Below are 21,099 nucleotides of genomic sequence, written 5' to 3'. Positions count from 1 at the left end.
CCCCAGGTCTTTTCCCTCAGGGCTGTTCTCAATGTATTCTCTGTGCAACCCGTGGTTGTGCCTCAGATCGCCTCGACCCAGGTGCAGGATCTTGCACTTGGCCTTGAGCTTCCTGTCAACATGCAGCCATGCTCATTACCTTCTTCTGCACCATAGTATGGCTCTTCAGACCTTTCTGGACACAGGGGAGTGCCAAGAAAGAACACGGGAGACTTCTATAACACTGAGGGAAGGGGGGTGTTCTTTGGGAAGACCAAACTGAACAAGCAGCACCTGAGCGCCCTCCTCCAGCATGCTTTGGAGAGTCTGCCACATCCTTTTCTTTTAAAAATTATATTGGATCCAATTACAACCTAGCACTTGGTGGGGGAAAAATGCTTTAGGCTTTTTCAGCTTTTCCCAGCTCCAAAATATGTGCCTAAGTGCACTTTGTGGCATGCTAATCTAAGAAACAGTGAAAAATACTCTTAATGCGTGTACTCAAAGCCCAGGGTCACTCTGTTGGTCTCTTGCCTATAGAAACTGTATACAAAGGTTACAGCAAGATTCCAGGTGGGGAAGTGCTGTTGGTGTGAGATGTGATGGGGGAAGCAGATGGGTTTTGGATGAAAAGTCGCTCTTCAGGGAGGCAGAAGAGCAGGAATTCTGGGTGCTGGGAAAGAGCAGTGTCCAGGTACATCTGTGGGCTGCTACCATCAAGATTTTCAAGCTTTTGGATCCCACCAAAACACCACCAGGGCTGTCCTCCTGCATGGTCACCTGGCTCTTGCCCAGAGAGGGAGAGATTGGGCTGAGCTGGGGGTTCCTGGGGGTGAGATGCTGTTCATTAACCGAGGCTGCAGGTACCTTGAGATGCCTTTCCAGTGTCTGAGGCTGAGAAAGCTTCAGGACAGCCTCTTCAGTAATGACATGTCTTGGCTGACCAGACACAGGGAACACTGCCCACTGAATCCAGTCTCTCCCTCACCCTGCACCCTCGTTTTGCTCAGAGCCAAGTGGGCTTTTGGCTGGATCTGAGTGCAGCAAATGAAACCGCTTCCAACCCATGATTGCTGGAGCTGGAGGAAGGAGGCTGATGCCAGCCTTGACAAGACACCTCCAGTGAGGTCCCGCACGAGTGTGCTGGCACTGGCAGACCCTGTAACCAGGGTGGGGTGATGCAAGCTGCATCTACAGGACTGTGAAACTGGGAAATTGCAGAAGTCCGGATTTCCATGCTACATGGAGTCTACAGATCCTCAAGTGAAATGGGCTGAAGGCTCCTGGTTTAAGGAGAAGGTGGGCCTGTGTGTCCATGGGGTGGCAACTACAGAGATTTTTTGCCTCATTAGGGTGGCCCTAGGTGTGCCCCTGAGCTGGGTGATAGCCCTGGGGGAAAAATCCCCCATCCCAGAAGCCCTAAGTTACCCTCCCCCAGGAAAAAGCTTTTACCTTTTCATCATCCCTAGCACCTTGCTGGTCTGAGCATTATGAATGGCCCAGGACTGCATTATTCCTGCAGGGAGAGTTGGATGGGAGGCAGCACATCTGCCCAGCTCTGAGCAGGGGGTCTCCTTCTCCTTGTGCCAGCAGCCCATCCCAAATGGCCCTCTCACACAGGGGCTGCAGCAGGGTGCCCCTTGGCCTCCTTTGCCCTGCCCGCAGCCACTCCTTGGTGACAGCTGCCAGCCTGAGACAGTGTTTGGGTGTTAATTAAATGGAAGAAAATCCCTTAATCACTTGCACCTTGTCCCTCTAGGCTGAATCCATGGCTTCTTGTTAAAGCCATTGTTTCTCACCAATCCTGTTAAAAAACAGGCTCCCCAAAGCCCCCTCACCATCTCACCCCAGCCTGCCACCAGCAGGAGGGCAGGTTCTCTTCATCATCGCATCTTCATGGAGCTGGCTGCCCACTGAGCATCTTTGAATTTGTTATTCACGGGACAGCGAGGCTGCTCTGGCTACTCACCAGTCTGAGTCATCACCCCCTGCAAAAATCTATTTTTGCTACTTCGTTTCTGGGAAGAAGTTGTGGTCCTTGCAATGGGAGAGGTTGGGACCCTGGGATCAGTGGGCTCTCTCTTGCTTGCAGCACCCAGTTCTTCCACCTCCAGGCATAAGCGAGCAGGTCAGGGCTGGTGTGGAGGAGCTCACCCACCCCATTCACTGCCACAGCAGTGTTTGCCAGAGGGACAAACCTCACTGCTGACATCCTGCAGACTTTGGGAATAAAATCTGGATGGCTGGGCCAGCACGAAGTCCCCAGTACAGCATCACTTCCACCAGCCTACTACTTGAAAAGCCTCATGGAGCTGTACAGCATTATTTTTAGCAGGGATCCAGGAAAAGGATGCCTTTTCCAGCCTGACCTGCACCTTGTGGTGTAGCACCATCACGGGCTTTTTTTTCAAATCCATTCCTCCATGGCCACTGAGAGGGCATGACCGAAGACAGGGAGTGAAAAATCCTCTGCCACCACTAGGAAGAGACATGTTGGTGGTATCACTTCATGCCACAGGACAAATGTAAACCTGCTGGTTTATATTTTCTTTGTGTCCTGCACCAGCATCCACTTGTCCTAGCACTTTGAGCTCTCATCTGTCCAGTATTCACCAGCCTCACTGCAGGGGCCAGACCCTTCTTTTTCCATATGTACTTTCTCACTCCCCTCCATGCCCACCTCCTCTTCTCCTCCTCACCATTCCCTTCATCTCTCCCTCTTCCCTTAACTTCATCTGATTTTCTCCCTGCAGCCTCCCAGCACTGGGAGCCAGGCAGGCCTCTTGCTGGCTCCAGGGTGATGATTTGGAGGGGCTGGGGTGCAATGCACTCTGCAGGGAGAGAGTGTGGCCATGCCCCAGGGGCAGGATCCTACTCCCTCCTCACTTGAAGCCACATTTGAGGAGCCCTTGTAACTCTGGCTCACTATCCACTCAAGTATGTCCTGATGGGACAAGGTGTAGCCTCTACCTGTGTTTCACATCCAGCACTGGAGCTGCTGCTTCCCTGCTGGCTAGGAAGGATTTCCTGCCATTACTGAGCAGAGTTTAAATTCGTTTTTGTTTGCTTTCTCTCTACTGCTCCTCTTGGCTTGGCTGGGCTGCAAAGCCAAGGCCCATCTTGCCTGGGGAGGGGAGAAGACACGGCATGGCTTGTGTCAGATGGGCAAAGCACTGCTGGAGCACAGAGGCAGTGAGTATCCCAAGTATCTTCTTTACAAGAGGTTTAGGATAAAGTGATGGTAGGAGAAGATTAAATGTAGATATTTATTTGCCAAATGGATGGTGGATGTGCAGGGCAGGGAGTGAAGAACCCCGTGGCTCCTGGCTGCAACAGTCCTGTCTGGGAGGAGGGAGAGCAGGACAGCCATGCCACCACCACCCCAGGGGAGGCATTTCCAAAAGCTGGAAGGCTGCATGTTTCATTTTCCCCAGAAAGGCAGAAGGCCCCTCCAGCAGCCCCAAAGACTCGGGAAGGGGGGGTGCTGATGGGGAAGTGTTGACCCTCAGGGCAACGAGAAGCCCTTTACTTCCAGCCTAGGCATCTCGCAGGGGAAAATCCTCTCTTGGACTGTCCCGGAGGAGTATCCCCTTGATGGAGACTCCCTCCGGGATGCTCACAGCGAGCCCGAGTCCAGGCTTCTCCATGGTCGGGATGCCCCTTGCCCGCTCGGGTCCCACTGCTCGGGGATGTGATGCTTGAGGTGGGGTGGGGCTCCCTGAGAGGGGCAGGGCCGGGGGGGCTGCAGGGCCGGGCCGGGCTGGGCCGGGGGCGGTGCGGTGTGTGCGGCACCGCCCGGCAGATATAAGAGCGGTGCGGCCGCGTCCCGCTTCAGGTGCTCCTGCCGGTTCCCGTCCTTCCCCGCCCGCTCCCTTCCATCCATTCGTCCACCCACCCATCCCAGCCCGCTTTGTTTTTCTCGCCGTCCGCGGGCTCGGGCCCCCCACGCCGCTGCCACCCTGAAGTTTCTGGCAGTGCTGCTGGCGGCGGGCATGCTGGCTTTCCTGGGGGCCATCATCTGCATCATCGCCAGCGTCCACCCGGCCGGCACCGCCGCTCCCGCCACCCCCGCCGCCGACAATGACTCGGCCGCCGCTGCCGCCTCCCTCCTGCCCGCCGCCGACAAGGGGCTGGGAGCCCTGCACGGCCCCGCCGAGGCTCTGGCCAGCGCCGGGCCGCGCCTACCGGGGGGACCGCCGCTCTTCAGTCGCTTCGTTTGCACTCCCCTGAGCTCCGAGTGCCCGGCCACAGGTACCGGTACCGGCACCGGCACCTCTCCCGCCCCCGAGGAGCTGCTGGCCTTACGGAGCGCGGCGGCCCAGCTGCGCCGCACGGCGCTGGAGCAGAAGGAGCGGATCCGTATGGACCAGGAGACCATCCGGGAGCTCACCGGCAAGCTCAGCCGCTGCGAGGGCGGCCTGCGAAACCCCCCGGGCCCTCCCGCCGCTGCCGCCCCCCCGGCCGCCGGGCTCCGCGCCGCCCCGCGCCCCGGCACTATGGGACACCCCCCCGCCGAACCGCCCGCCGTCCGGGAGCTGGAGGAGGCCGTCCGCGCCCTCCAGGACCGCATCGACCGAATAGAGGTGCGAGGGATGCTACCCGGGAGTCTGGGGGGGATGGTCTCGAGGGAAAATGCTCCTGGGGCTCGGGAGAAGATGCTCTCAGAGGGGGGATGCTCCCAAGGGTCAGGGGGGGATGTTTCTGGGGAATGATGATCCCAGGGGTTGGGGAGGATGCCCCTTGGGGTCTCAGAGGGATGGTCTCAAGGGAAGAAGCTCACAGGAGCTGGGAAGGATGCTCCCATAGGGAATGATGCTCCACACACGCTGTTCTCTAGGCCTGCTGCATCCCACACCCCAAACAGGCTTGTTCCCCTCGGGAGGTTTCAGGATGGTTGTCTTTGCCCTGCTCTTCCCTAGGATCGCTGCCTAGGGGTAAGGGGTTCACCCTAAGCCACCCTCTCTTCCCTCCTGGTGGGCTGAGGCTGCCTTTCTCTCCCCCCTGCCTGGATCCAGGTAGGACATTCTGCTCGCCCTGTGGCCACTCTGAGGCCTGTGTCAGCTCAGGGCCAGACCCTGCCCTTCAGAAAGGTGAATCCCGTCCGATCCCATTGCAGTTATGGATGGGACGTCCCGCAAAGCAGCGTGCAGTGCCACCTGCTGCGAGTGCAGCACCTCTGCCCCGTGTGGTTCGTAGAGAAGGGAGCAGGCAGAGCCCCTCCCTGAGCACATCACTGTGGCACTGGGCTGCTGGCACTCAGGACGTGGATCCTTGGTCCCCACTCTGTAGCATCCATGCAACGTGTGCCTGATGGGATGAGACCAAAGGCTCTGTGGTGATGCCTGGGATGGGGCCCATCATAGGGGGCATGTGTGTGTCAATTTATTTGGCTGATGTGGGCTCAGCAGTCACATGGATCTTGGCAGAATTTGCAGGGCATGGCCAAGGCAATAGTTTGGGCACATGAGAAATGCTGGAGGGGAGCTGTCTGATTTCCCTGCAGGGTTTGCTTCAGATATCCCATCTTTTCTGGGGCTTGTATTGTACCCTGAGGTCTGCCGGGAGCCAGACATACCCGCAAGGAGCCTCCTGTGAGTCCTCAACTGCTTCATCTTCCCATTTGGTTTCCTGTTGCCCTCTCCACTCATCCCCAGAGCATGGAGCTGGGAAGGGGGTGAGGCAGCACCTCCTGAGGTCCTTCTCCCCAGCTTTGCTCTTTTGCTCCCTTCACTGCAGCCATGTCAGAGCAGTAGTGGCAGGCCACGAGAGGAAAATTTAGAGTCAGTAAGGTCACGGGCTGAGAAACAAAACCAGGAGAGAGGATTACTGTAATGGATGTGGATATGAACAGGAAGAAAGATGGGGAAAGTCAAGTAAACACAGGCACACACAAAGGGAAAGAGATGGAGACTGGATCAAGCACCTGTGGGCTGCCAGGGTGGTGCAGACACACACACAAAACCAAATAAAGAGGTGGGCATGGGGAGAGTGGGATGCACAGCCTGGCTGAGCTTGATGCCCGGAGCCTGGTGCAGCTAAAGGGAGGGACAGAACCACCCCAAAACCCCTCTGCAGCCCCAAACAAACAGATTCTCACAAGCAAGATCACAAACGAGGCTAATGCATGTGTAGACAGCAGATGTGCTCACTCAGAAATAAAAGGGGGGAAAGAATAAGGTCTGTACACACATACTTGTGTGTGCATGAGGGTCACACTGTGATGGGACAGTGCCTGGCCCATCAGTTTGAACCTCAGAGAGCATGGGGCCTTTAGCTGCTCTCTGATCACATTCTGCCCCTTCTTTGACAGGCTGTGTCACCCATAGCTGCCATGGCCCCTCTTCTGGGGCTTCTGGTGACCGCAGGAGGTTTGGGGTGGAGGAGGATGATGTTCACAATCTTGTATGCAGCTGAGGAGCCTGAAGTGATGCTGGGTTGAGGCTCACAAACACACGCACATACTGATGAGGAAGATGAGCATCACTTCACCAAAAATGTTCCTTTCCACCCTGCCAGGGACCCAAGGGTATTCTGCAGGGGAGACACAGCATGTTGCAGCTCAGTGAGCCCTGCTGGCTCAGGAAATAGGGCAGCATGTTGCAGGGGGGGGATAGACCTCAGCTGCCCTGGGTCCAGCCTGCCATAAGGTGTGGCCTCAGCTGACCTGGTGACAGCTACAGCCTGGCCAGCTGAGCCCTGGAGTTGCACCTCAGATCCCCGTTCTCTGCTCCCTGGCTTTCCTTTGCCCCAGAACCCTGTGTATGAGCAGACACCCCAAAACTTGAGGACAGGATGCATGTATGTCTTAATCTTACGCAACTCCATCAGTCAGACCTGGGAACCTTCCTGGGGTACTGAGGTACTTCCTGAGGACTCTTCCATAGGGAGGCACCTCCAGCCTCAGCAGTTCTCCTAAAAGGAGGCAGTAATCACCCCTGAAGCTGATATGGATGAGGATGGGTCCTGGGTTGACTAGAAGTTTGCCAGAGGCTCTGCGAAACCCATCGAGAGGAGATGAAGGAAAGGAAACCCTGTTGAAGCCTTGGGTTGTTTTAATCTCGAGAGGGATGACACAAAATTCTGTGGTTCCTCTGGGAAGGCCGTGTTCCAGGGCATCTCTGGGTGGGCAGCAGGGTTGCTGGCAGGGAATACTGCCAGAGGCTCCCGAGGCGAGATTACTAGGAGGAGGCTTGCAGAAGATCACTGATCTAATCCAGGCTCTCTCAGCCCTGGCTGTAAAGCGTAATAAGATTTATTGATGTGCCAAAAAGCCTATTAACTCATTTGATTCTTAATTTTGGCAGGGTTTCCTTGAGGGGAGATGCAGAGAGAGCCCCCATGGGCTCACTCTTTGCCCTGCACTGTTTTGGTGATGGGCAAGCATGGGGACATCTTTCGTCAGCTCCTCCTAACCCCCCAAGGCATTTCTCATATTTTCCAATATTTCTCATATTTGCAGTGTGCAACTGCCTTGCTGGGCTTTTCCCTCCTGTTTTTGATGGGTCCCTCCTCAGGTCTCCACATGCACTCATGTCCATGTACTCGGGTGCCTCTTGGCATACAGAGCTGGGGGGTCCAGATGCCTCTTTTCCATGCTTTTAATTACTACTGCAAATGGAAATAGTTTGGGGATGGTTTTGGAGGGGAGAGGGAATTACTTTGTCCCTTATGGGCTCTGCCAGGGTGCAGATGCCTTCCTTGTCCCCATCATCCCTCAGAGGGGAGCTAACCAAGAGTGGGGCCAGCCTGATGGGGCTTCCAGGGGACATGGCCTCAGCAGGGCTGTAACAACCTTTTTGCTTCTCAGCTGATGTGTAGCCACACGAGCCTGGCCATGCTGATGTGGCTTGTGACCCAGCTGCTGGCATGAAACCCACTGGTAAGAGCATGGAAATGAGGGTGAGCTGGATGCCTTCCTTCTCCCTCCATCCTCAGCAGGGCAGGGATAGCGAGCCCCAAATTGTGACAGCCCTAGGCCTTGAGCAAGGTCTAGGGGTACAGGAATTGGCAGAAAGCTTTTTTCTTGCAAGGAGGATGCAGAGATCAATGCTCATTCCCCCAACCCCGGCAGTCCCTCCTAGAGTTTAATGACCCCCAAGCTTCTGCTTGGGTCCAAAAAGGGTCCAAAAAGGTGTCAGGGTAAAAAATAACCCAGTGCAGCAGGTGTGGCACCCCTGCCACAGTGAGCATCCTGTGGTGGTGGCCACGGAGGAGCTGGGGACAAGTTTAGAGGATTCATGGATTCAGTGGCACTCTGGTGTGCAAGCGTCATGAACCCTGGGATGTGCCAGGGTCATTGGCTTGTGGGCATGGTTCTGCAGTCCTGCCTGCCCTGTCCTGGTAGCTAAGGTGGGTACTGCTGGCAGCTGAGGGGGAACAGTGGGGCACAAATTTGCTGGTGCATTAGTAAATGAGGCTCTGATCTTTTTACATAAATCAGAGTGAGTTTGTCAACCAAGGGCTACAGCTCGAGCAAGCTCACACCGACGTGGCTGCCCCAGCCCCACCCCCCCTCGCTTCCCCCCTTCCCGCCCCCCCACCAGCCGCTGACATTTAATGTGATTAATATTACCTGGCATCTTTCAATCTTTTTTTTCCCGTCTCTGGTGGCCAAAAAGTGTTGAACGAGCCTCCCCCGCACCCGCTGCCCACTCCCCTGCTGCCTGCACGGCAGCAGATGGGAAGCTGGGTGCCTGTCGAACAGCCAGGGAGAAGATGCTTTCCCCCCCAGCTCCCCTCCCCAAAGGTCACTGGTGGATAACAGCTGCACAGTTGGCACTAATAATTTTGTAAATAATTTGATTTAGGAGAAAGATGCTCTAGCGACAGCTTGGAGATGTGGAGGATGGTTGGGGGATGTAGCTCAGCTCAGCACCAAGGGGGGATCACCTGGCACCTCCTGGCTGTGAAGGTTGGGATGAGGATGCCCAGTGTCCTCTCCAGCAGTGGTCTGGCTGCAGGGATTGGGATGGTGTCTGCTGGGATGCTTCTGGGATGTTGGGGTGGCTCCCAAACTCTTCTAGATGAGAATGTTGGCTGCATCCTTTGCCACGAGGAACATGGAGTGGGCAGTGGTTCAGAAGGTTGTGCAGGTCTGTTTGCTGGTGGTGCCCCAGGATGAGCTGGAAAGAGGGATGGAGCAGGAAAGAGTCAGAAAGGGGGAAAGAATTGAGTAAAAGGGGAGAGAAAGTGTGTGTGTGTGTGTGTGTGTGTGTGTGTGTGTGTGTGTGAAGAGTGATGCTCAGAAGACAGAGAAACGAAAAAGCCATGGGAAGAAAAGTTACAGAGGGAAGAAAATAGCAACAGGGAGAAAAGCAGGAGGAAGGGAGAGGAGACAAAAAAAACCCCAAACCACCCAGTCACTACTGAATAATGTAGGGCAGGCTATCGGGGGCTAGTAAGAGCCTTTTCTTTTTTTGTCATTAACAGATGGAGCTGTGCATGAAACAGGGACGTAGGCTCCAAACCTGCAGCTCGAGCAATCAAAGTGTGTGGCAGACAGGAGCGCGCCAGCCTCCGCTGCAGCCGGGCAGCCCAAAAGGATGAGAAAAGCTCTTGGAGCCTGTGGGATGCGGACAAAGAGATGAAGGCAACCCTATCCCACCTGTGCTGTCCCCCACCAACACAGCCAGCTCCGCTTGGATATGAGCGTGAGCAGCCCCAGATGGGAATCACCCTTTCCACTCGCCTTTCCTTCCCACTCCTTCCATTCCATCCCTGCTTCTCAGCCAGCTGCACTGGTGGGTCCCTGAGACTTTCACCCCCAGAAAATTACTAAAGCCCCCTCTTCATCAACTACTCCCTCCCTGTTTCACTGAGACCAAAGATAAGGTGAACTTTGCCAGGCGTTTTTCCCTTCCCAGAGAAATTTTGCTTTCCACAGGAGCATCCCTGGTGCCGACGGTGCAAGCTGGCAGTGAGAGCTGGCGTTTGGTCAGGGCTGGCAGATTTCCCCTGCATAACCTCTCTTTTCTTGCTGGGTTTTGAATCTCCACATTGTTTTTCCTCTCAAAAACCTGTGAGTTTGTCCCAGCAGACCCCGTTGGAGGCTTTTCCGGAGGCCGGAGCCTACCTCTTATTTGCAGCCTGAGTGTGTTCCTGCCCAGTGCGGGGCCATTTGTCCTCATGCCAACATCATCTTCTCACTCTCCCTTTCCCTGCTACCTCCTCCCTGCTGTTCCCATCCTCCAAGGTTGCATCCTGCCCAGTCAAATCTGGCTTTCCTTCAGCCTTCCTCTTCCCTCTGCTGCTTGTGAAGGATAGCAAAGATAGGGTGTGAGACTGGTGGGCATCTGCCCCTTCGTCTTTGTGTGCATGGTAATTAGGTCCTGTCCATCCTGGAAAAATGAAATGTAGGGAAGAAGGGAAAGATTGAAGCCACAACCATAGATGAGCTCCAGGCCAGCTCCTGGGCCAAGGGGGGCCTATCCAGACCAGCAGGGAGAGCATCACCCCCTGTCCCACCAGCACAAGCCATGCCAATGTCCAGGGCTGAAGCAGTCTTTCAAACCACTTTTGGTGCTGAAGTTGCTGTGGTGGCCCCTGCTTTGACCTCTGCCAGACCTTTGGCAAAAGCAGGGGCCACCACAACAGTTCTGGCACCTTCAACAGTGTCATGCAGTGCAGAGAAGGTGGTCACCATCTTTCAAAGCCAATGGCAGAGAACCTAATGCCCCGAGCATGTGGGGAAGGGAGAGGGGTGCTATTAATACAGAAACCTCAGGAGCATGGCAAAGGGCCCACCTCCTCCCTTCCAGCTTGGTTTTCTTCCAGCAGGGATGGGGTCTCCAAGTGAAGTGGGATCTGGGTTCTTTGCAAGGTGTAGTGGCACCTGGGAGCACTCTCTACAGGCACCCGGGTTTGGATCAGCCACAGGCAGAATTTTGGTCTGTTTTTTAACCCTGATGGGACAAGATGTGCTTGGTATTCTGAAGTGAGGAATCACATCTTGAGGACTGGAGGACCTAACCACTGGCCTCTCTTCTCTGTGGCATCCCAACAGCCTGAGAGAGGCTGGCTGACACAGAGAGCTACCAGCCCTACCTGGCACATGTGCAGACACCCTTGCACAGTGACTGTGCTGGGCTAAGAGGACTACAGCCCTGTTACGTGATATTAATGTGCTGGCTATGGCAAAGCAGCTTCATGTGCTGTGGGGAAGGAGAGCTCCAAGCTCCTTCTCATGTTATTCCCTACTTGTCAGAGGCTGCCTGTGGGTGGAGAACCACAGGATGACCTGAGTGCTTGGGTGTCCCATCCTTGCTCTGCCTGTAACAAGGCAGAGCCTCTGAAGCAGCAGAAAGTCATTAAGAGCAGCCAATCTTCATTTTACAGTAAATGACTCGATGGGGGCTCTGAGAGGGTAGGTACAAAGTCAGATGGAGGCTCTTGGAGAAGACCCTGCTGTGAATGTGGTGTTGTGGACCCAGCACACCTCATTGGTGGTGTAGGAAAGGCCTGTCCTTATTATAACCTCTTATGGTGACACCACACTGAATTTTCTCTTTCCTCCCTCCCTTTTTTCCGTCATCGTGGCTGTCACCAAGTGCAGCAGGAGCTGCCAGCCCGCACCAATGGCTCAGTGCCCACCACTCCAGCACTTGCCCGTGATGCTCTCCACACCAAGATGGAGCAGCTGGAGGAGCAGCTCCTCTCTAAGATCCTGACCCTGCAGAAGGAGCGCCAGGCTGCCAGCACCGACCGCAGCCAGCAGCAGCACAACATCGAGAAAGAGCTCAACTCCCTCCAGAACCGGGTGATGGAGCTGGAGCACGGTGAGTCCTACCTGTCTGGGATGGTTGTGGCATGGGGGGGGTCCTGGGACAAGCCAGCCTCATCCAAACAATGGGTGCTTCCCCTTCTTTGTCCTCCCTGTCCTCGGCATGCAGGACCACCAGGCTACAGCCCTCCTGATGCCTTCAAGGTGGCCATCCCAGTGCAGAACAACTACATGTATGCCCGCATGAAGAAGAGCTTGCCGGAGCTCTACGCCTTCACCATCTGCATGTGGCTGAAGTCCAAAGCACAGACAGGGCTTGGCACCCCTTTCTCCTACTCTGTCCCAAGCCAAGCTAATGAGATTGTGCTGCTGGAGTGGGGCACCAACCCCCTGGAGCTGCTCATCAATGATAAGGTCAGCCCAGTTGCAGGAGAGACGAGAGGGGAACTCCCTGCCTGCATCCCCTCTGCTTCAACCCCTCTGGCAAATTATGTTCTTGGGGGTACCAGTGTGGGGGGAGCAGGGAGGAAGGGGCCTGGGGTGAGGCATGGGAGTATGAGGAGGGTGGGGAGGATGGCTCTGGGGTGGGTTTTGACAGGGACAAGCAGTGCATTCAGATGTTTGTAGAATTTTGAAAGCCATCACCATGAAGGTGCACAGCTTGCTCTGCGAGGGGCTAGGGGGATGCTGTAGTCATCCAGCAGTCCCACCAAGCACCAGGCTCCTGCTCTTTGTATGAAGGTTGCCCAGCTGCCACTGAGCCTCAAGGACAAGGCCTGGCACCACATCTGTGTGGCATGGACTACCCGGGACGGCAAGTGGTCGGCGTACCAGGATGGCGAGCAGCGCGGTGCTGGTGAGAACCTGGCTTCCTGGCACGCCATCAAGCCCCAGGGCGTCATCATCCTGGGCCAGGAGCAGGTACGTGATGTCCTGCTACCAAGGGCTGCTGGCTTGCACAGCTCTGGCAAGAAACCAGCCAGAAAAGTAGACCCCAAATGGGGTGAGGATGGGCAGGAGCAACAGCATGTTGACAACTTGGGCAAGGAGCTCTCCTGCCAAGTTCCCAGTGAGCCACGTGCTGTTCTAGTTTTCTCCTCTTCCCTCTCCTCATTCCTCTGTCCTCCATTTGCTCCTCATCTTATTTTCTTGCATCTCGTCCATGCATCATCCCCTCCCTTCCTTACCTCTGGGCATCTCTCCCCACATCCCCCCCAAACATCTCCCTCTGTTTGCCCACTGGATGTGTGTTCCTTGGGCTGCCCCCATCCCTGATCCCATCGTCTCTCCCACTCTTTCCCAGGACACGCTGGGGGGCCGCTTTGATGCCACGCAGGCCTTTGTGGGGGAGCTGGCACAGTTCGGTGTGTGGGACCACATGCTGGCACCAGCAGAGATCCTGGGCTTGGCCAACTGCACCTCCCACCTCCAAGGAAATGTGATCCAGTGGGACGACCAGGCGGTGGAGGTCTTTGGGGGAGCCAGCAAGAGGGCTTTCACTGCCTGTGAAGAAGGGAGGAAGGCATGAGCAGCCCCTCACCCCCTCCCCAGTGCCAAGGAGCCCAGCAGCAGCCCCAAAGCAGGGGGGCCCCTCCTCTCCCCTCCCAGACCATCAATCCATGCTGCTGCACTGGGGTGATGCCCAATCCCACCGTGCCGGTGTGCTGGGAGGGGAGCAGGACCCAGCAGCCTCCCTCTTGCCCTCACGCCAGCAGTGTGGTTTGTCCCCTCTCCTGGCACATCTGTCCCTGGGTCTCACCTTGCTCCTCTTCTCTTTGGGGAGGACCTCATTGTACCTATAGATGTCTCTGGTACAATAAGTGTCCCTGCCTTGTCAGCCCCAAAGGCAAGTGGAAAGGAGACCTCCATCCACCCCAAGCTCACTCTGGCCTTGGTGAGATTCCAGTGTGCAGGCGTACCCTGAGCACATCCCTTTTCCTTATTTATTTCTAGCACTCCACTGTCTGGTTTTGTGAGCCTGTACTCCTAATGAGCCCGAAGGCTCGTTCTGGAGACAGATCTTCCCCACTGGCTCCAAGACCTCTTCTCCTGCCACCCTGGTTTTCCCCACCAGGCAAGCTGAGGGAGAATGGCAGAGGGTCGTCAGAGCGATGCTCCCCACCCTGCCCCTTCCTCTGACTCTTCTGCCTATTTGCGCAGGGCTGCCCAAGGGGAGTCAGGCTATTGAGGGAGAGGGAAACACAGTGGGACTCTCCCAGCCAGGAGGGATCAGCTGGTGACTTGGGCAAAAGAAGCAAAGCATCTCCCCCAGCCCTGAGGAGGAGGGAGCGCAGCACTGCCATCAAAGGGAATGAAAGCAAGAAAAGCAAACGAGATGGGATGGAGGAGCACTGGCATCCATCCTCTGGCCTTTTTGGCACTGGTTGGGTTTGCTGCCCTCACCTCCATCCGGCTTCACTGCTTTGAGCTGCTCCCACCCAGGGACAGAGCTGCCACCAGCTTTGGAACTACGTGGGTGATGGGGTGGGCTGTATTTTCCCCGTGGAGTGCCTGAGAATATGCTATTTCCACACCCTATGGTCACCAACACCTTGATACGTGCGTGTGCGTGTGTGTGTGTGTCGGGGGGGTTACAAGGGATATTTCAGGGGTCTCGTGGTTGCTCAGTGCAGTGTCAAGCTTCCAGTGCTCCCCTCTCCCCAAGTCCCACTTTGTGCTTTTGGCAATGGCTGCCCCCCAGCCCAGGAGAGTTGAAGCCAACAGAGGGGACAGCCCCATCACCCAGCATTGCCCACCCGCAGGGTCCCTGACAGCAATGAGGTGGCTCAGCCTGCTGAAGGGGACACAGCAGGGACGGGATGCAGCCCTTGTGCCAAGTGGGAAACACTGTGACCTTCGTGCTCCCCACAGAGCTGCTCCTCTTCCTCGCTCGCTCGCTTTCTCTAATGCACGTTTGTGAAAGGGGCCCCTGACGTGTGCCTGTGTTGGGACATTTCTTTTGTAAAGCTGATTGTGGACAATAAAAGTGACGTTTTCTGTTCGAGCCTCCTGCGGGTGTGAGGTTGCTGTGGGGATAGAAGGGACCAGCCAGGACAAGCTGAGGTGTCCTTCCCTAGGGTGCTTTGGGTGGCATCCCTGGAAGGAGACAGCATTACAGAAATACCATTGCAAGCATCTGAGTTGGAGGAGGCACCTCTCCAAGGAGAAGGAACCCCAACTCTGACAACAGAGAAGCAAAAGGCATTAGGAAATTATGACCTCTACATCAGACTGTGATGCTGAGGGGCTCACATTGTGTATAGATCTAATTAAGTACTAGTAATGAGTTCCTGACATAGCTAGGCACAAGCTGGTTCACTCCCAGCACAGCTCTTGGTGCCACCTATTCTAGAGCAACCTCTATCCAGGTCTGCAGAATACTTTGCCCACTCAGTGTATCCTGTCCCTCCTAGGAAAGGCACAACCTCACCGATATTTGGAATAAAGAGAAAACAAAGTCAGAGGGCTCAGTTTTCCCCAGGGCCCTGTCCTCGCTGGTGTGGTCTCCTAGCTGGGCCAGCACCATTCCTACAGCTCCTGCTGCTCCTTCTGGAGGGTATTTAATGCCATAAAACAAGCTCCAGGGCTTTCTTCTTCAGCTCTTCAGCACATCTCAAAGTTGGGGGGTTTTTTGAAGAAAAAAATTAACTCTGAATATGTGCTTGAGCTGGACCATAAGCTCAAGGTCTTTGGTGAGCTGGAGGCTTGCTTCCACATCACTAACAGGAGAGGGTTCAGCAGGTGACCTATGGTTGTGCACCCAAATGACAGCAGCATAGTCAGGAAGCGTGGCACCTTTTGGTGGAGAAAATGTCCAAAACCATTCCTGGGGTCCCAAACTTAGAAGGAGGTGAAATAAGGAAGGAGACTTTTCCAGAAGACCCTGCTAGTAAAACTGCAGGAGCCCCGCATGGGGGCTCTTTGGCCAAGGCATAAGACATGATGGAGTATGAAGAAGGATGGAAACATCCTGACTGCTGGTGTAGACTGTTGGCATAAAACCTATTCCTCTGGAGCACAGAAACCCAGCCCACACCAAAATCTATATGAAGCCCTCCCATAAAAGCAGAAACAAAGGTACAACAGGAGGTGCTCAGGCAGGGAGTTCAGTGTCTCCACCCTGAGATGATGCTGGTGCAATCCCAATCCCTGCCATGTCCCTGGGACATATGGATCTGTCACTGCCAGGATGGGAGAAAGGGGGGATAAAGAGGGGGGACCCAGAAGCACAGCTTCTGCAGCATGACCTCCTCTTCCTATACAGGGTCACAGCCAGTTGGGCAAACTGGGGAGCCACGAGTGAGGTAAATTGATATAATTTATGCAGACATTTAAAAATATTACGGCAAATGCCTCCGCATGAGGCTCTTCAGGAACCAAAGGCATCATGGGGAGATTAGGAACTGGTTGGGAGACAGAAAATCATGAGTAGGAATAAATATTTGATTTCCATTGTGCCCTGGTTCCCTGTGGGAAGCGGTGACTGCTTCTCACCGATCTGGGGAGGAAGATAGCAAGAAGGAAGCTTTTATTTTTGGTAAGCTGAGGTGCAAACCTGCAACGGGGCTTGAAAGGTGGAGAAGACAACAAATCAATGGCTTTGCTGGCTGGAAGGAGCAATTAGAATGACTGCCACGTATTGCTTGCTTCTAAATTAACCAGCAGTGCTCAGGAGAAGACCTGAGTCTCTCTCTAAGGGCAGCTGGTTGGAAAACAATGTGTTGCACACAGAAGAGACAAGGAACAATGATTCTAACAACAACATTGCCCTTGGGGGGCTTAAGGAAGGAAAATTTTAGCAGTGGTGCACAGAAGGTTTTGCGACTGGGGTAGGTGCACTCAGCTAGGACACTGTGTTGTGTCTAAGATGGGGCAGGGGAAAAGGGAGAATAAGCAGAGGCCAACCCAAGAGGCGGACAGAGCAGAGCCACTGGGCTTTGGCAGTTCCTTCCTGATCTGCAGGGCTGCAGGGCTTCTGAAGGGCCAAGGGCTTAGCCAGACTCAAGCATCTCCCTCTGAAAAGGGCTTCATTCATCCTGCAGTGAACAAGAAGGCCAGGTCAAACACGGCAACAGGAAACCTTCAGGCCTGACAGCTACAGGTTTGAGAAGAAAACGCTACAACTCCTAAACCCCTCCAGCCCCTGCCCAAATTTCCAGAGGGCACTGCCATCAGTGCAGGCTCCAGGGACACAGGCAGCCCTGGGACCCCTGCCTTGGGGTGGCCTTTGGGGAGTTCCTGTGCCCCCTGGCACCCACAGTACCAGCTTCAGGCTCCCAGACCCTGTCTCCTTGCAGCGTGTCAACCTCTCAGTCCCCTCAAACTAGGTCATGCCAGCCCTCACTTCAACCCCAGGAGGTGACACTTCCAAAGCCCCCATTACGTGTGCTGCCCTAGCAATGGGGGTGCTGCCTTAATTGCCACCCCTGTGCCTCTCCATCCTGCCAGGAGCCTCCTCCGCTCCCTCCCGGAGCCAGGCAGGCTCATTAAGACTCGTGTGACACTCACATGGGGAGGAACGTGCCGTCCTTCCAGAGCATCTGGCACAGGAATGGCTGCTAGTGCTGCAGCAGCAGACATTACTAGAGGCAGCAGACGTTACTAGAGATAGCAGATGTTACTAGAGGTAGCAGCTAAGGGCACGTGTGAGGCACTGCCTTGCCCAGGAGGCCAAGGAATCCAGCCTGGTTGCCCTCTCTCCTCCGAAGCAGGGGGCTGAGTTGCTTTCAGCAGCCACCCATCCCTGCACACCAGCTTTGCCTTCTCTGGGCTCAGCACGAATTGGTGGGTCTGATCCCAGTGAAATTTGGCTTCAACATCCCCTTCAGGGACTCCTGAGTGCTCCTCCTGCCTCTGGAGAGCTGCAACCATTTTACCAACCCCAGGGCAGCTGCAGGGTGTACCTCGGTGTGCCCTGTGTCCCCTGCCCAGGTCCTTTAGTGCTGCCTGAAGTAGTGGGGAGTAGCACCCAGCCCCTGAGCTGCACCTGACAGGCAGAAGAGCAGTCCCTAACTTTATCTTTACCTGCTCCGCAGAGAGGGGATGGGGAACAGCAGAGTCTGTGCCCACAGGGAGGTCCCAAAGCCTGGCCTGAAACAGCCAAGAAAAAGAGAGTCTGTGGGTGCCCTGTACCTAATGAAGAGTCCAGCCTGCCATACACTCTCCTACCATCAGTGATGGAGATGGCTAAAAGAAGGCGCAGGGCAGTGTATGTATGATGTGTACATACATTTTGCAGTTGGTGGTTACATTTATTTCTGAGCTAAGGAGTCCTACACAATCTAATGTCGTGTAGCAAATGGCACTTTTTTTTTTTTTTTTTTAATGCATTTCATCATAGCTGTCAAAAAGGACTGAAAGAGTTTCCACTTGTGATTAGTGGTGAATAAGAAAGGATCAAGCAGAGTAGCATGACAGTTTCTTACAGATCCAGATGCATGAATCATGTGCTCTGGACTTGCCTTCACCTGTAGACAGGCACCTGGTCACTCTGTACAGAAAATAAAGACCATGTGATGTGAACCCAGCTGTGCAGGTGTCTTTTGTGCTAGCAGCTAAGGGACTTGTTACCTGTGGTGGCCCAAAAACACTTTGACTGGTTTGTGGCACTGTAGAGAGGCAACCCATGGAGACACTGAGCTTGATGGTCCAGAAACCCAACTGCCAGCATTTTGCTAAGCCATTGCAGATGGGGACAGGCTGGTGCAATGCCCTCCTTCCTCAGGAGGCACCTCTACCTTGTGACCACCAAAATCACAAAAAAACCAGTTTTCCTATCTCTGCAATCTGGGGTTGGCCATTGTTTCCTTAGCTTTCCACCTAGCAGCTGCAGATGAATAATCCTTACAACCAGTCCCAGCTTTTCCCGAGGGAAACACTCCCTGGGGACACATTGATCAAAACCAAAGCACATTTAATTGAACCCAGAATCAGACAGGCATGTGTGCTCCCCTTACACACAGGAACAGAGGCAAGTGCACACAAACACTCCAGCTTGCATCGACTTGCTGCTTAGCTGCAAAAGTGGGTGAACTACATAGGGATTAAAAAAATATATAAATAAAAAAAGAAAAAGACATGACAAGAATACCATGCTTGAAAGCACTGTGTCCCTGGAGAGATCAGAGTAGCTGCCCGGAGATAAAGTAATGATGACGGAAAGATCTCCTTCCTCGCAGAGGTTCTATTCCTAATTATCTACTTCGGAAAAAAAAAAAAAAAAAAAAAAATTACCTCCAGGCTTTTATCTGTCTCTTGACAATTTTAGCTCTGTGCCCATCTCGTTGCAAGAGGCTGATGCCTGCCAAAAGGAGGAAGGAGAAGGAACTGGCACAGGAGGTGGACTGTCAGGGGGACAGGAGGCAGCGCTTCAGTTCCCTCACCAGCGGCAGAGGGAAAGACAAACGATCACTGCAGCGTTGCCTGCCCGAGCCCAGAGGTGGCTTTGCTGCCTCCAACACTGATTTTGTCAGGCAAATGACAACCATGAGAGGCCTGAATCTCTGTTACACCAGCAGAACAGGCAACAAGATGTCCTAAGAGACTATAGTGAGGGAAAAGGACTTCTTCACCTGCTCTCAGGGGCAGAAGAGTACCCAGCTTGTTCCTCCCCTATTCCTTTCCTTCTCAGACAGCTAAAAAGTAATTCTCCTCCCAGTGGACAGCCATCAAGCAGTACATTTTAAATATAGGCCATCCAGAAGACTGCAAGGGAGGCCTGGCCCACAAGCCACCCTGCAAGACAAGGACAGGCCCTGGTAGAAACCCAGACATCATGCCCAGCAGACAGGGCTTTGCACATAAGTCTTTCCCCTCAGTATTATCCTGGAGATTGCTGCTTCTTCAGCTGTATTAATTCCAGACAATAAAATCCCAGACCCTCAGGAAACTGCTGAATCCCTGTTCTAGAAGCAACCAGTGTTTGGCTAGCAGGGTGCAGAGACAACAGGTTTCTTAAAGAGCTGAGAGACAAGGAAAACCTCAAAGCAAATGGATGTTACAAATATAAAGGCCATGGAGTGCAGGAGGGGGACAGAGAGATCAGTGGGGATCATAGAATTATAGAATAAATTGGTTTAAAAGGGACCTTATAGATCATCCAGTTCCAATACTCTAGCTATGGGCAGGGACACTTTCCACTGGACCAGGTTGCTCCAAGCCCCATCCAACTTGTCCTTGAACACTTCCAGGGAGAGGTCATCTACAGCTCCTCTGGGCAACCTATTCAGTGTCTCACCACCCTTACAGGAAAGGATTTCTTCCTTATGTCTAAATTAAATTACCCTCTCTCAGTTTGAAACTGTTCCCCTTTGACCTACCCCCACATGCCCTTGCAGAAGGTCCCTCCCCAGCTTTCCTGTAGGCTCCCTTCAGGCACTGGAAGGCCGCTGTGAGGTGTAGTAAGAGCTTCCTCTTCTCCAGGCTGAACAACCCCAGCTCTCTCAACCTGTGTTCACAGGAGAGGTACAACAGCCCTCTGATCATCTTTGCGGGCCTCCTCTGTATTCACTTCAACAATTCCATGTGATTCTTATGTGTTGGGGGCTCCAGAACTGGACACAGAACTCCAGGTGGGGTCTCATGACAGTGGAGCAGAGGAGGAAAATCACCTCCCTTGACCTGCGGGCCACACTTTTGATGCAGCCCAGGATACAGTTGGCTTTCTGGGCTGCAAGCACACATTGTCAGCTCACGTCAACCAACACCCCCACATCCTTCTCCTCAGAGCTGTTCTCAATACCTTCTCCATCCAGACTGCATTTGTACTTTGGATTGCTCCATCTTAGGTGTAGATTCTTGCTGTTGATCACACCACGCAACTTGGTGTCATTGGCAGACTTGCTGAGGGTGCACTCAATTCCAATGTCCATGTCACCAACAGTGATTTTTAACATACCCAGCTCTTGAGGAATACTTCATGAACATCAAGCCATTACCAGCAGCTCTTTGAGCATGGCCATCCAGCCAATTCCTGCCAATTCCTTATCTATTGATAAAGACAAGGACAAAGTGTGGGGCAGCGTCAACTGCTTTGCACAAGCCCAGAGAGATGGCTTCAGTTGCTCTTCCCTTATCCACCAGCTCTGGAGGTAACCCCATCATGGACGGTGACCAAGGGGCAGAGGTTACTGTTACAGGAGCTGCTCACAAACTCACGACCCATTCCCACTCTCACAGCGCCCTTTCCATTTGCTTTCCGGTTGCACCAACACACAAACTCGAGCTGTTGCCTCTCACATGCAGTGAAAACACACAAGCCCCTTTAATCTCTTCAAACTGATCCAATATTTTCCCCTTGCTGTTTCAAAGAAAGGGTACAACTAGGTCCCAAAGGGGATTTACATTAAAATAAAAAAAGTTAAGTTGGGTTTAAGGCTGGGAACCTCCTGAATACAGATCTT

General features: G+C 54.0%; 1 protein-coding gene across 1 annotated transcript; it reads left to right on the top strand.

Moving 5' to 3' along the window:
• The first annotated feature begins 3,746 nt into the window (after positions 1–3,746).
• Positions 3,747–14,702, top strand: NPTXR (neuronal pentraxin receptor). Its single transcript, XM_071731054.1, has 5 exons — positions 3,747–4,562; positions 11,531–11,753; positions 11,868–12,112; positions 12,440–12,619; positions 13,002–14,702. Exons 1-5 carry the CDS (start codon positions 3,972–3,974, stop codon positions 13,224–13,226), a joined length of 1,464 nt encoding a protein of 487 aa, XP_071587155.1. The 5' UTR covers positions 3,747–3,971; the 3' UTR covers positions 13,227–14,702.
• Positions 14,703–21,099: the final 6,397 nt, after the last annotated feature.

Source organism: Heliangelus exortis, chromosome 1 (genome assembly GCF_036169615.1).
Source record: "Heliangelus exortis chromosome 1, bHelExo1.hap1, whole genome shotgun sequence".
NCBI lineage: Eukaryota > Metazoa > Chordata > Aves > Apodiformes > Trochilidae > Heliangelus > Heliangelus exortis.
This window is presented reverse-complemented; position numbering and strand designations above follow the sequence as displayed.